This window comes from Neofelis nebulosa, chromosome 17 (assembly GCF_028018385.1).
Source record: "Neofelis nebulosa isolate mNeoNeb1 chromosome 17, mNeoNeb1.pri, whole genome shotgun sequence".
NCBI lineage: Eukaryota > Metazoa > Chordata > Mammalia > Carnivora > Felidae > Neofelis > Neofelis nebulosa.
In genome coordinates, this window is record NC_080798.1 from 35,748,399 (window position 1) to 35,761,806 (window position 13,408).

Sequence of the window (13,408 nt, forward strand, 5' to 3'; positions counted from 1 at the left end):
TAAATCCCCAGGTTGGCAGGCAGGGCCTGATGGGATGTGGAAGAGAGGGGAGGTACCAAGAACCACTCACATGTTCCCATCTTGGTCAGGGGAACACAGCAGGACTCATCCCTGACACAGGGGTCAAAGACGATGAAGCCAGAAGTGCCTGCCCCACCCCATCTCCACCAGCCTACCTTCTTCCTGTCAGTGGTCTGGACTGTGTCCCCAGCACTGGACATAGGCCACACAGCTCAGCAGCACAGTCTCTTTTTATTAGCCATCCTCTCTGGTATGAATGTGCACAAGTAGAAAAGAAACAGTAAAATACCCTGGCTGGGAGGGCAGGGCAGGGGGCTCCTGAGCTTAGGCCACATGGCCAGATTCCAGCTCCTTTTCCTGATGGGTCTGCTTCTGTTCGAGGACTCCCCTTACACCCCCATCCCTTGACTGAGCATGGATGGACACTGGAAGGACCTGGTGCTGTGCAGGGGGCGGAGAGAAAACAGCACAGGGGGTCTGGCTCCAGGGGCTGAGGGGCTGAGGGATGTGAAGAAAGGTGAGTCATCCACTCCAGGACCTGAGCAGAACCCATCTGGCTGCAGCCAGTCTCTGCTTCTGTGGTCTCACTGCCCTGAGTGGAGGGCTGTGGGGTGGGGGTCCCTCTCACCCCTCGTACAGAGGTTTGGGGCAGGCAGGGCCAAGGAAATTCTAGGAGTTCCAGGTGGAGGAGGCCTGATTCAATGCCTGGCATTGGTCAAAGTGAACAGCCAAGGAGGGAAAACTGGGAATTGAGAATGGGAGGAGAGTGTCCCTCCTCACCCCACCTGGGGTACAACCCACATGTGACCTCGGTGTTGGGTCATTGAGGCCAGGTCTGGTGGGCCTGTGGAGCTGAGGAAGCTGACACAAGAGGGTTGGGCACACCTCCTGCCCCAGTGTTACATGAGCAGGAGAGACTGAGCTAGAAAACTGGGGGAGGGGCTGAAGAAATGCTGGGGGGAGGGAGCAGACAAGATCTGGACCAGAAGGGAAACTTCTAGACCGGCGTGACTACACTCAAGTGCTGCCCAGTCAGTGACAACTCGGCTGCTCTTCTTCTCTGTAGGCTATCCTGCTGGGGTTGCCAGGGGAGAGGGGAAGCAGAGGGCAGGCAGAGAGAAGCAGTCACTGAAAGAGAAGGTAACAGAGAGGCTCACCTGGACCCTGACCGACCCAACCTGCGTGGGTTTGAAAGATTCCCAGCCTTCTCTCTTACCCACCCTGTGCCACAGAAACGAGGGGCTCATCTGGAATCTGAGTGAGATAAACAGACTTCCTGCCAAGGGGAAAGCTAACTGAGGAGTACTCACAGCACCGTGGTGGCACGGGACGGCCCCTGTCCTTTGGGTCAGAGCCGGGCTGGCACCGTTTGTAAACATTAGACTTGATGATGTCTGGAGATGGAGGAGGAGAGGGATGCCTGGACCCTCAGCTTTGGGGAAAGAGGGTGAGGCCTCAAAGTCTTGGGAGATGTCAATTAGCCACGGAAAAGAGGTCTACAGGTTCACTTTGGACCCAGGCTGGGGGTGGACAAGGCATGACTCTATCTACCTCTGTGCATCTGTATGATTTTTGTGCTACCTTTGGAAATTGCCAGATCCCAGAGAAGTCATGGCTGGCCAAACGGCTGCCCAACTGGAGCAGGCACTGAGTCCCGGGATGAGCACAGGTCCTGCTCAGGACAGGGTGCTCTGTCGAGTGGCCCTTTGCCCATACTTTCTCCAAAGGAAAGTCAGGCTGCGGTCTTTTTTCTGAGATGTTTTGATCCTCCTCACCCATGTTTTTCAGAGGTGGAGAAGTCGAGAGTTGAAGGACAGAGAAGGTTCTTCTGTGATACAAGACCTCCTCCCTCCATCCTGGCACTGCCAGGACTGGAGAGCAGGGGGAGCTGGGTTTGAGCCGTCCAGAGGTGTGAGGCCTGAGTTTACTCCAGAACTGTTCTTGGAAAAGGATGTCCAGATGTCATCCTACCAGCAGTTGGGAATGATGCTGGACTCAAGGTGACCCCACAACTCTAAGAGATGGGCTCCTGGGTCCAGTGGCAAAGGCCATGTGTTGCCTGGGAGGCAGTGGTTATGCCAAGAGATCCACAAAGATGGCGTTGGCTGTCGTCTGGCCGAAGATGAAGGCTCCCAGGGTGACCAAGAGGACACCATAACTGACCAGCGCCCACCAGCTGTAAGGCAGGAGAGAGAGGCCTAGTCAGTCAACCTACCCTTGGCTTTGCAGACTTGTGTGTGTGTGTGTGTGTGTGTGTGTGTGTGTTAATTATTGTAATTACTTATAGCATTTCTCTAGTGAGTAGAGCACTTCCTACTTCTAAATGACTTTTCATACAAAGGTATGTGGGGCCAAGTGTAAGATCCAGTCCATGGGTCAGAAGACCAAGACCTAATGGAGCTCATTGACAGGTCACAGCAAGCCAAGGGCAGAACCAGGATTAGAATGCATGCCTCCTGGGGCGCCTGGGTGGCGCAGTCGGTTAAGCGTCTGACTTCAGCCAGGTCACGATCTCGCGGTCTGTGAGTTTGAGCCCCGCGTCGGGCTCTGGGCTGATGGCTCGGAGCCTGGAGCCTGTTTCTGATTCTGTGTGTCTCCCTCTCTCTCTGCCCCTCCCCCATTCATGCTCTGTCTCTCTCTGTCCCAAAAATAAATAAAAAACATTGAAAAAAAAAATTTAAAAAAGAATGCATGCCTCCTGATGGAAATGTGTTCAGGAAAAAGCAGGTCACATGGAGTGTGATCCATTCCATTTACAAAAAAAAAAGCGCAGACATCTGCAAATATATATATCAAATATAGTGACAAGGCAGTAAGAGGATACAACAGGGTATTGACATTAAGGATGACTCAAATTTTCTTCCTTACACTTGTACTTTTAAAGTTTTCTATAATGAATATTACTTCATTATAGAATGAAGCATATAGAATATGTAAATATAATTCTTTTTAAAAAGCTTACAAGCTGTTTTCAACCTCTGCACTATTCAAGGAAATGTGGATATTAAAACAATACTGTGTTTTTCATCTACTAGACTAACACAAATTTAAAAGGCTGTTCTGGGACACCTGGTGGCTCAGTTGGTCAAGCGTGGGTTCATGGGTTCAAGCCCTGCATAGGGCTCTGTGTTAACAGCTCAGAGCCTGGAGCCTGCTCAGATTCTGTGTCTCCCTCTCTCTCTGCCCCTCCCCAGCTCACACTCTGTCTCTGTCTCTCTCTCTCTCAAAAATAAATAAATATTAAAAAATTAAAAAAAAAAGGCTGTTCTAGACAATACTGGCAGGGGTGTGGAGAACAGGGTACCCTCACTCTACTGCTAGGACTCTAACTGGTTTTCTAGAGGGAAATTTGAACCCATGTGCAGAAGTAAAAATGAGCATGCCCCTTGATCCAGCAACTTCTTTCTAAGAATTGATCCTAGTAAGATCCTCGAAACAGGTGTGTCAAGATGCACATGTATAAGAGTATTCACACATTCACACACTAGAATGTGAATTCAGCCCTTAAAAAAGGGAAGAAGTGGATGGATCTTCTTGTGCTGACGTAGAGTGATCTCTAACACACATGGTTAAGTGAAAGGAAGCAAGTGGTAGAAAAGCGTCTGGCATGAAGCCATTTTTGAAAAAACCAAACCAGACACAAAATTTCATGTGTTTGTGCATACGTATGCGTAGCTCTATGTATTTGGACATGTATGCACACACAGAAACAACTAGAAGACCATACTGATGACAGAGAGCTCTCAGGAGAAGGGATGTGGTGGGGAGTGGGCTGTAGGGGCAAGAGGAACTTCCACTTTTTTCTCTAAAGTCCTTCAGTAGCATTTAAACTGTCACAGCTAGCATGTGCCACCCATTTCTTAGGTATTTAGACAACTCTTATGCCTTTTTTTTTTTAAATTTTTTAACGTTTATTTATTTTTGAGACAGAGAGAGACAGAGCATGAACAGGGGAGGGTCAGAGAGAGAGAGGGAGACACAGAATCTGAAACAGGCTCCAGGCTCTGAGCTGTCAGCACAGAGCCTGACGCGGGGCTTGAACTCACGGACCGCGAGATCATGACCCGAGCCGAAGTTGGCCGCTTAACCGACTGAGCCACCCAGGCGCCCCAAGCCTTTTTTTTTTTTTAAAGGTATGAGGTTTGTCTTGTTTTTAAAATTTTTTAATGTTTATTTATTTTTGAGAGAAAGTGTGCATGCGCATGAGTGGGGGAGAGGCAGAGAGAGAGGGAGACACAGAATCTGAAGCAGGCTCCAGGCTCTGAGCTGTCAGCATAGAGCACGAAGCGGGGCTCGAACTCACAAACCGTGAGATCATGACCTGAGCTGAAGTCGGACACTTAGCTGACTGAGCCACCCAGGCGCCCCAAAAACTCTTCTGCTATTTTTAAGTCCACAGGTCTCTTGATCTCTCCCTGTTTTAAGCGCCCCCGCCCCCACCAGCCCATCCCTCATATGGCACCTCCACACGCCCCGGGCTCTGCTTTACCTGGCTGGCTTGACTTCTTCCATCTCCGAGAGTTTGGCTTGAATGAGGCACAGCCCTGGAAGAGAAGACGTGGCCCCGAGAGCTCAGGCGGGCTCCTTCACTCAGGCCCACCCTCCCCCTTTACCAAGAGGTATTGGTGAATGGAGAAAGGCCTGTGTTTACTCTTCACCTCTGCCCCACTCCATGCGCAGTCAGAGGCCTTGCATCTGCTCTCCCGGGAGAGGCCAGCGTCTGACAGGCTCTCCTCGGGCTGCAGGCGAGCCCCAGAGCCAAAGGGGCAGCCACAGAAGGGGATTCAGCAGTAGCCCCCACCACCCCGAGGGCCCTTCCCAGGGCACTTCTGAGCAGATGTGGCCCCCCGCCCTGCTCCTCGCAAAGTGGCAAGGACTTTCAAGTTGGTCTCCTAGAGAGAAATAAGCTGGGTACAGGCAGAACTCATGGCTGGGCAGGTGGGAGCACTTCTTGGGGATCCGGTGGCAGACTTGTGTCTGAAACTTGGGTCTCCCGACTTCTGTATCCGGGTGCTGCCGCCAGAACCTGGCACTCTCTGGGCTGTAATGGGCTGAACCAGCCGGATCCCTAACAGTCAGGCAGCAACAGAGAAGCGAATGAAAGGTTAAGAGTGTAGGCTGTGCACCTAGACAGACATGGGTCAGAAAAGTTGTTACTCAATGGTTGAGTCTGTTTAACCTCCTCACATCTCATCAACAGAATGGAGATAACATCTATCCCTTCTTTTCAGGAGGGGCAGGGGTTAGTGCAGAGCCTGAGGTGGGTGATTAGTAAGGGCTGGTGGTTACTCTCCTGGCAGGTAAGCAAGGGAGGAGTTGAGGCCGGGAGACCCTGGGAGCCGGTACTGCATGGGCGGGGCGGGGCGGGGGGGCGGTGTGCAGGGGGCGGCGGGCACAGGTCCATACCTGGGAAGACAAAGATGAAGCAGGCAGCCAGGCCTCCGATGACTGAGATGACCTTGCCGATGTCAGGGATGAAGAGTGCCAGCAGCAGGGTGAGCAGGAACCAGACCAGAGTCTGGAGCACGCGTCGCCGCCGCTCCCGCCCCACGTCCTCCTCCACGGGCATCCCCTGGTAGCGCAGCCACAGGCCCTCGATCACTGCCCTGCCCACACAGAGAGTGTCTCAGAGGCCCCCACCTCCGGTTCACAGAGCCAGACCTCTGAGTGCGTAGAGGGGTAAGGCCCTAAGTGCTGATCCTGTTTCCTGTTCTGTGCAATGGGTCCAGCAGTACTCTTGTGGTTGCCACAGGGACTGGATGGGATGGTGGATGTGATGTGCTTAGGGCCTGGCTTGGCCCAGGACATGCTCATCTCGTGGGAACTGATGCTATTGTCCTCCTGAAAAGAAAGGGTCTGGGTACGCCGGAGGCTAGGTGTTCAGGAAAGGATCTGACTACAGGTTCTAAGAGGACTCACAAAAGGCCAAAGGACTATGTTCAAAGGGCTCTCAGGGGTGCTGAGGAGTCCTGGTGAGAGGGAGCACTCCCATGGGGTGGGGAGGGGGCTCACCGCCCACAGAAGTGCAGGATGGGGTAGGAGGTGAGCACGCTCAGGATGATGAAGGCACGGGCAACAGCCACAGCCATGTCCTCCGAGGGGTAGGATAGGAGCACATCGGGGTCCACAGCAGCTCCAAAGGTCAGGAAGCCACAGATGCCTGAGGACAGGGACAAGAGGGCTGGCAGGGGCAATCCTGGGAGGGTGAGGGGGATGGACCATTTACTCCAGGGTGCAACTCAGATGGGGAGGGTGCTGGAGCAGCTCTGGAGGCTGAGAGGGTGTCAGGCTGGGACCCGAGGCTTTGTCCCTGACTTCTCACATCCCCTCCCCACTGCCACCTTTGTCATCCTGAGCTCACCCAGCACGTTCCTGTTTCAGAACTTCTGCACTAACCTTCTGTCTGTCCAGCCCTTCACACCCCTATCTCTTCACTATTCAGGTCACAGCTCTGGTGTCCCCTCCTCAGAGAATGAGTCCACCCTGCCCATCCACAATAACCCCTGACCTTGGGCGCTCACTCACAGCACCCTGCTCTATTTTCCTCAGAACTCTCCTGTGTGTGTGTGTATGTGTGTGTGTGTGTGTGTGTGTGTGTGTTTTCCTTTTACACTTATTCATTGTGTGTCTCTCCAGCCAGAACATGAGCCCCAGGAGGACAGGGACTTGGCCTATTTGTCCCTCTTGCTCCTGGCTTTGTCTTCAGAGGTAGAACAATGCTGACCCCATAACACCTGTGGAAGGAATCACAGCCTGGTCTTCCTGTTCTGCTTTGTCATCCAAACCATTCCCCGCATGGCGCCCACAGCCATGTTTTGTCGAGATGTGCCCCTGCTGGAAATGCTTCCTCTTGGGCTCCCCATAGTCCTCAGGCCCAACAGGACCTACTCTGGTCCCTGTCTGGCCTCCCTGCCTGCCCCCCACCCCCAAATCACCCCACTCCAGCTGCACAGCCCTGTCTGTCCCTGCCTCAGGGGCCTGGCATTTCCTGCCTCTCTGTCTGGAACACTCTTCTCTCAGCCCTTCAGATGCTCGCTCCTCATCTCTGGGGCTCCTCAGACAGGAGCCTCCTGTGAACCATGGAGGCTGTCACCACCTCTCCTAGTCCCACTCACAGCTTCCCTGTCTCACTGTTGTGGTGGCACTCCCCACTGTCTGGATGTCCTTACTGACTCCTGCCTTACTCTTGTAAGACTCTCTGGCTAGACTGTCAATTCCAGGTGGCAGGACCAGGTCTGTCAATCTTCACGGCATCCCCTGTGCTGGGAACAGTTCCTGGCACTCACGAGGCACTGACAGATGCCAAGTGAATGGGTGAATACATCTCTCTCATTTGGGGGGGAGGAGGCCCAAGGCAGCCCAGGTTCAAGCCAATGCCTACAGAAGTGTTTGATATGCTGGGAATGCTGGGCTGTCCCCAGGAAAGCTTGGCCAGAGGACTTGGAGACAAAGAGGAAAAGTGGGAGCACTCCAAGCCCAGCCATCAGAGGGGAGCACTCACCCGTGCCCATGTAGACAGCGAGGGCTATGACCATGGCGGCTGTCACCACCCCACCCCAGGTCTTCACCTTGGGCTGCCGCATGCTATTGAAGACCGGCACACTGCTCACATGGCACTGTTAGGGTGAAGGTCACAGTTATGGTGGGGAAGTGACCCCTTCCCAGTTTCCAGAGGGAGGCAGTTTGGGGACAAAGGCACCAGGGACAAAGGACAAGTCCCAGTGCTCTGACTCTGTCTTTCCTCCCAGGATGTCCCCATCCTCCCTATAATGTGGGTTCCTGCCCAGGGTGGGGAGTGAGCTAAGAGGACAATAGGAACCTTGCAACTGGCACCTGAAATCCGAAGCAGATGGTGGGCATAGCATTGAACACGGATACCCAGGAAGCTGGCCTGTGGACAAACACACAAAGAGTCTGCTGCTTGTGAATCCCACAGAGCCACCAACCGCCCCATGTCCTTACTCTTCACTCATCTCACCATGGCCTCCACCAACCACTATTCTACACATTCAACCCCCTTAAGTCTGGAAACAGGGAGAGGGCACATCTCCATTTCACAGGTCAGTACACTGAGACTCTGGAAGACCCTCCTGGGACCAAAATCCAGAATTTCTGGTTGCTGCACTGGAGTTGCTTTCCTTTTTCTTTCAAAAACAAGAAATTTTTTTTTTTTTTTTAAATGAGAAAACAGATTCATCCTCATACAGAAATTACAGATAAGGACAAGTTGCAAAAATATGCAATTCTACCCTGGTAGTCTCCATAACTGGAGGCCAAGTCTTACAATGGCTTATCTGTTGGATATTGGATATTGGATGTTGGTTCTCACTCTTGCCTCCTTTCTCCAATGACCAACAAGTCAAGCTCTGGTGACCTAATGAGCTTTAAAAAGAGCACCTGTATGGCCTTTTGATGTCTGACCCAGTACTTCCTGGAGCCCAAGTAGCGGCTTCCTTGGGGTTCTTACCCACCTAGTCAGGATGTCCCCTGGGGTCATCTCTTTATCTGGCCAGATATATTTGATGATAATGATGGCAGTGACGTACCAGGTGCCCACGACGCTCAAGAAGCTGCCAGAAAGAATGGTTTGAGTTTCCTCTTCCCCAGCCCCAGCTGCCCTCTCTCTGATTGCACCCCAGGGGTATCTACCCTCAGCTCTAGTGACCACAGTGTCTACTGAATAAACTGGGAGATTATTCCAAACAAAGATTAAAAAAATCCATGAGAAATAAGCTTTAGAAGGGCGCCTGGCTGGCTCAGTCAGAAAAGCATGTGACTCCTGATCTTGGGGTCATGAGTTTGAGCTCCACGTTGGGTGTATAGATTATTTATTATAGATAAATAAACTTAAAAAAAAAGAAGAAATAGGTTTTAGAGAAACCAGTCACAGCTTGGAGGGAGCTGGACCACAAGAGGGGACCAGACTAACATTTCTGACCATTAGGAAATGCACTGGTTCGGCTTAGAGGTCTGGGCTTCAAAGCATATGTGTTTCTTCCACCAGTGCAGCCCTCACTTGGTGACTGCTACAAGGGCCTTTGAGAAGTAGGAGCCGCTGGAGGTAAAAGGGCTGAAGATTCAAATACGGGGATGTCAACATTAAAGGTGGCCTTGGAGACAGCCAAGTGTGACCCTGCCAATTGTGGATCACAGGAAATGGCTCAGAATTACACAGCTTTTCAGACCCTGAGCCAGGAAGCCAGTCCTGTCTCTTCATACTAAGCTGCATGGAAGATGGGGCCAGGCTTTACAATTCCAAATGATAAAAAATCCCCTCCTCCCTGGGAAAGCCAAGGTCCTGGCCTGGAAGCTCCCTTCACACTCCTGATAACCACCTGTCTCTTCTGTGACAAGGACATTTGGAACAGGATCTCTCACTATGCAAAGGGCCACTGTCTCCCTTGATGCAGACACAAAAGGAAATCTTATGCTGGTGGCCTTGCGAGCCATGGTCCACGCTGCCTTGCCCACTTTGGCTGCCCAGAAGGAGAGGGGTTCTCCAGCAGTGCCTGGGCCTTTAGCTGTGTGTGATTAGAGCTTCTGTCTGGCCTGGGTTGGGGTGGAGCCTCCGAACCTGGCATACTTCTGGAAGCCGATCTCTCTGGGGATGGAAAGGGGCAGGATGAAGAGGAAGGCAGTGAGGCTGATAGTGAACTTTCGGTCTGTGTACCAGGAGCTGCTGCCGGCCCCCTCAGGCTCCTTTGCCATCACGGCTATAACTGCACAGGGAGGAAGGAGGGAATGTCATGCCAGGCTCCTGCAGGCTGTGGCCCTCCTGCTCTGCTGAGCCTCAGGGCCTCCATCTGTCTAATGGGCTCAGCAGCCAGGAGGGAGGATTCACAGAAGAAGGCTGGACCCAGGCTAGGCCTTGGGCAGGTGTTCGTGCCCATTCCTCCACCCAGGATCCCGAGGGCCGAGCGGGAGGGATGAAGTAGGTACTGAGGGGGAACCTCACTCTTGTCTTGTTGGTCCCCGATGATGATGAGGAAGGCGATGCAGGTGCCGAAAGTGTAAATGGCGATGGTCACCTCACACAGCACGCCTGTCAGTTTGCCACACACAGCCCACACCACCTCCTGGTAGGTCCTCTCATTGCTGGCCTGGGAGCAGTAGGCCAGGATGACGAGGCCGCTGATGATGAAGACCAGCATGCCCTGCAAGCAGGACAGAGCCACAGGGTGTGGGACAGGCCTGGCAACAAAGGGCTGCCTGATCTTGCTCAGCATTTACTAGGCCAATGCCTACCGCCAGTTTGGTAAATAAGCCTCATCTTGTAGGCAACTTTACCAGATTGCTGGAGGCTGCCGAGTTGAGATTTTCTTTAAAAACAGAAGAAGTTTTGTGGAAAATTTCAAATACACACAAGAGGGACAAAATGGTATCATGAACCACCATGCACCCATCACTCAGCTTCAAAAATAATCAACTCATGGCTCATCTTGTTTCCCTCTGCCACTCTGGATTATGTTGAAGGAAATACAAGCTATCAAATCATTTCACCAGTAAATATTCCAGCATGTAGTCCAGCATGTGGGTTCTAAGAGCCCACTTTTTAAACATAAACTACAAAATTATTAAATATGCAGTCGATGTCCAAACTGCTGGGAAGCCTTCTGCAGCCTCACCTGGGCTCAGATGAAAGAGTGCTGGGATAGGTTAGTAATGTCTGCCAAAGGTGAGGGTGGGAGCAGTGGTAGCCTGTGTCACTGACTGACTATCCTTGAGGCAAAGCCTCCCTTCCAAGGTAAAGAGCTCAGACCCAACACCTGAACTGCATTTCTGGCCCTTACGGCCAGCACACTCACCATCTGCAGTGTGATGCCGGCTGCCACGCCCCCTGCAGTGCTGAAGGCCGCCGGGAAGTTGAGCAGCCCTGCACCCAGGCAGGCATTGACGACGATGAAGATGGCCCCAATTGTGGAAGTGGTGCCTCTGCCCAGACTCTCAAGAGACGCCTCCCCTTCACTCTTGGGGGCTGTGTCCACGCAGGGACTCTGCAGCAGACGGGCCCGCTCCCCGGAGTCCGTGCTCAGACCCCACTCGCCAAGATCATTGTTGATGCTGACCTGGGCCATGGCCCTCGGAGCCCTCTTCCCACGGGGTCTGTGGATTCTGCCTCACAACCACATCACCTGGGCAGCTGGAGGGCGGCACTAGCCTGTTTGGGGCTGTTATCCTAGGAGGCCTGTGAGCTCTGGCTCTTCTCAACCTAGATGGGAAACACAGGTACTACTGTTATCCTGAGATGGGCACAGAACGCTGAAACAACATTCCCAAGGTCATATGGCTGACATTCAAACCCAGGTGTGCCTCTGCAGAACACTGCATTTGGGTGTCACAGTGTATGGTGGCAGAGGCAGAAATATATCTGATGTAAAGCCTGCTTGCTTCAGGCTTAGAGACCCATAGGTAAATAAGTCCTAAACCTAAGAGAGCGGAATACTAACACATCAACACTATGGAGAGGCTACACTCCTGTTGGGCAGAAGTATCTTGGACATATCTGATCTCATTCAGTCCTTATCACAGTGGTCATAAGGTTCAGAGAGATCATATCGTTGACCCAGGGTCACATGCTAGCAAAAGGCAGAGCAGGATTTGGGTCTAAATCTATCTGGCCTCCCAGCCTGTTTCCACACCACAGGGTTTGCAATCGCAGCCCTCACCTAGAAGTGTGGGTATTTCAATATATTACAATCCAACATACTGCCCTCTAGCCCAGAGTCTAAATTCTGTGTAGCTTGCAAAGCCCTTGAAAATTCAAGGCTAACTCTCACTCTTCTCCCTTGTGACTGACCTAACCATTGCCTATCAGAGAGGCGTCTCTCTGATGCCCTCAGCACACTGAGGGGTTTAGAATGGCTAATGAGGCCACCGCCCACCCCCAGGTCGTCGGATGCTTCTCATTGCTTCTCCTGGTGATGGATGAACAAAGATGGGAACCATACGTTCATGAGAGGGAAAAAAGAGAGTTTGGGTGCTCTCACCAAGCATGCAACCAAGGGACACAGCTCCAGAGGAAATATCTCTCTGCTGGCTCCAAGTCCAGAAAGATCAGATGCCACAGGCTTCCTCTTATGCAACCTGTTACTCAACCAGTAACACAGCAAAAAAAAAAAAAAAAAAAAATCAAAGCTGTGAGTAGTGGAGGCAGAGAGCTCTGGGCTCCCAGGTTTCCAGCATAGCTCAAGAAAGAGCCCTGCAAAGTCAGGGCTCCCAGAGCTGTGAGACCCCCTCCTCCACCCTGCTCACATCTCAGACACAGAGGTCTTTGCACTGGTCCAAGATCTCTTTGCTGTCCTTCCATGCGAAGTCCCCGGTTCCATTGTCCCCACCTTACCTTCTCCTTCCGCCTGATGGGCTATGGTGGAGGGTGTGTTGTTCTTACAGCTCCTTCTCGAAGACCTGGGATCTGAGTTTCCTCACTTCCCTCTCTGGCCCCAATTTCTTCTTCAAGACTTTATCTAAAATCTGCTGTCAGTGGAGAGAAGAGTGTGAGCTGTTTCTGCGTTGGTCAGCAGAGCGTCAGCAGCTCTGACGTTAACTCAATAATGGAGCACCAGATCAGTTAGAGGAACAGGCCCAGGGAAGGAAAGAGGCCAGACTAATGTCACAGCAGATAGTCGGCAGAACCAGAAAAATGATGTCCACAGGCTCAGGCCAGAGCTGTAACCATTGCAATAGGCCCTCTCAGATCCCAACCGGAGTGGGTTCCCAGTCCAGTCTGGGGCTGGATCCCAGAAATAAGCAGGGAGGGCTGCACTGGGAGGTGGGTTAGGGCGCACCCGGCGCGGAGGGGCAGATCCCCAGGCCCCAAGCGAGGCGAGTGGGCTGCTGTGAGGTAAGCTAGGAAGGCGCTTCAGGCCTAGCACTAGGTGGAAACAGTCCGAACTACGGCGCGGCGGCAAAGCCGGTCCTCTTGAGGGCTGGCGGGGGACCGACGACGCCGGGCTTCGGAGCCCCGCACGGAGTGGGCAGGGCTCTAGGCAGCTGGGGTCCGAGACTTAACACTTCCACCCTCCACCGCCTCCACCTCCTACCACCTACCTAAGGTGCTTCCCACCCGAGCCGGCTGCAGAGACACGTGAGCCGAGGTCACATGACAGCCAGGGCTCAGGCGGGCCGCGGGAGACGCTGGAAGTTGTAGTTTTCTGCAGGCTTTAGGCTTGGATGGCACCGGCCCTCTGAATCCTCAACCACACATTTGCTGCGAGCCACTCTCCGCTCCCAGACCACCATGCATAACCTGTTAGTTATCTTTCTGTCTGTCTATCTATCTATCTATCTATCTATCTATCTATCTATCTATATGTATCTCTATATATGTATCTATAAACATATATACGTATCTATATACGTATAAACACATATATACATGTATATACAT

The 13,408-nt window shown here is 52.4% G+C and overlaps 1 protein-coding gene across 4 annotated transcripts; it reads right to left on the reverse strand.

The window, feature by feature from the left end:
- Positions 1–233: 233 nt before the first annotated feature.
- SLC38A7 (solute carrier family 38 member 7) lies at positions 234–13,148 on the reverse strand. 4 transcript variants are annotated; one of them, XR_009256163.1, is made up of 13 exons: positions 13,069–13,148; positions 12,362–12,495; positions 12,009–12,105; positions 10,827–11,230; positions 9,977–10,175; positions 9,596–9,740; positions 8,493–8,591; positions 7,855–7,912; positions 7,523–7,637; positions 6,034–6,181; positions 5,428–5,627; positions 4,511–5,089; positions 2,108–2,197 (listed from the first exon to the last, which is right to left on the reverse strand). XR_009256163.1 is itself a non-coding variant. In XM_058708839.1 (12 exons), the coding sequence occupies exons 3-12, from the start codon at positions 11,094–11,096 to the stop codon at positions 2,095–2,097; spliced, it is 1,392 nt and encodes a 463-aa protein (XP_058564822.1). In that variant the 5' UTR covers positions 11,097–11,230; positions 12,009–12,105; positions 12,362–13,059; the 3' UTR covers positions 234–2,094. The 4 variants fall into 4 exon arrangements, 1 of the variants encoding a protein (XP_058564822.1); XR_009256164.1 differs by having other exon boundaries at positions 12,362–12,492; positions 13,069–13,110; XM_058708839.1 differs by lacking the exon at positions 13,069–13,148 and having other exon boundaries at positions 234–2,197; positions 4,511–4,565; positions 12,362–13,059.
- Positions 13,149–13,408: the final 260 nt, after the last annotated feature.

What these genes read in the sequence shown, in the direction of transcription:
- SLC38A7 (XM_058708839.1), bottom strand. Translation starts at nt 11,096, where the DNA reads ATGGCCCAGGTCAGCATCAACAATGATCTTGGCGAGTGGGGTCTGAGC. An exon ending in CCATCTGCTTCGGATTTCAG is followed by an intron (nt 7,638 to 7,854) that starts GTGCCAGTTGCA and finishes TCACCCTAACAG; the next exon opens with TGCCATGTGAGCAGTGTGCC. An exon ending in CGCTGTCTACATGGGCACGG is followed by an intron (nt 6,182 to 7,522) that starts GTGAGTGCTCCC and finishes CCCTGTCCTCAG; the next exon opens with GCATCTGTGGCTTCCTGACC.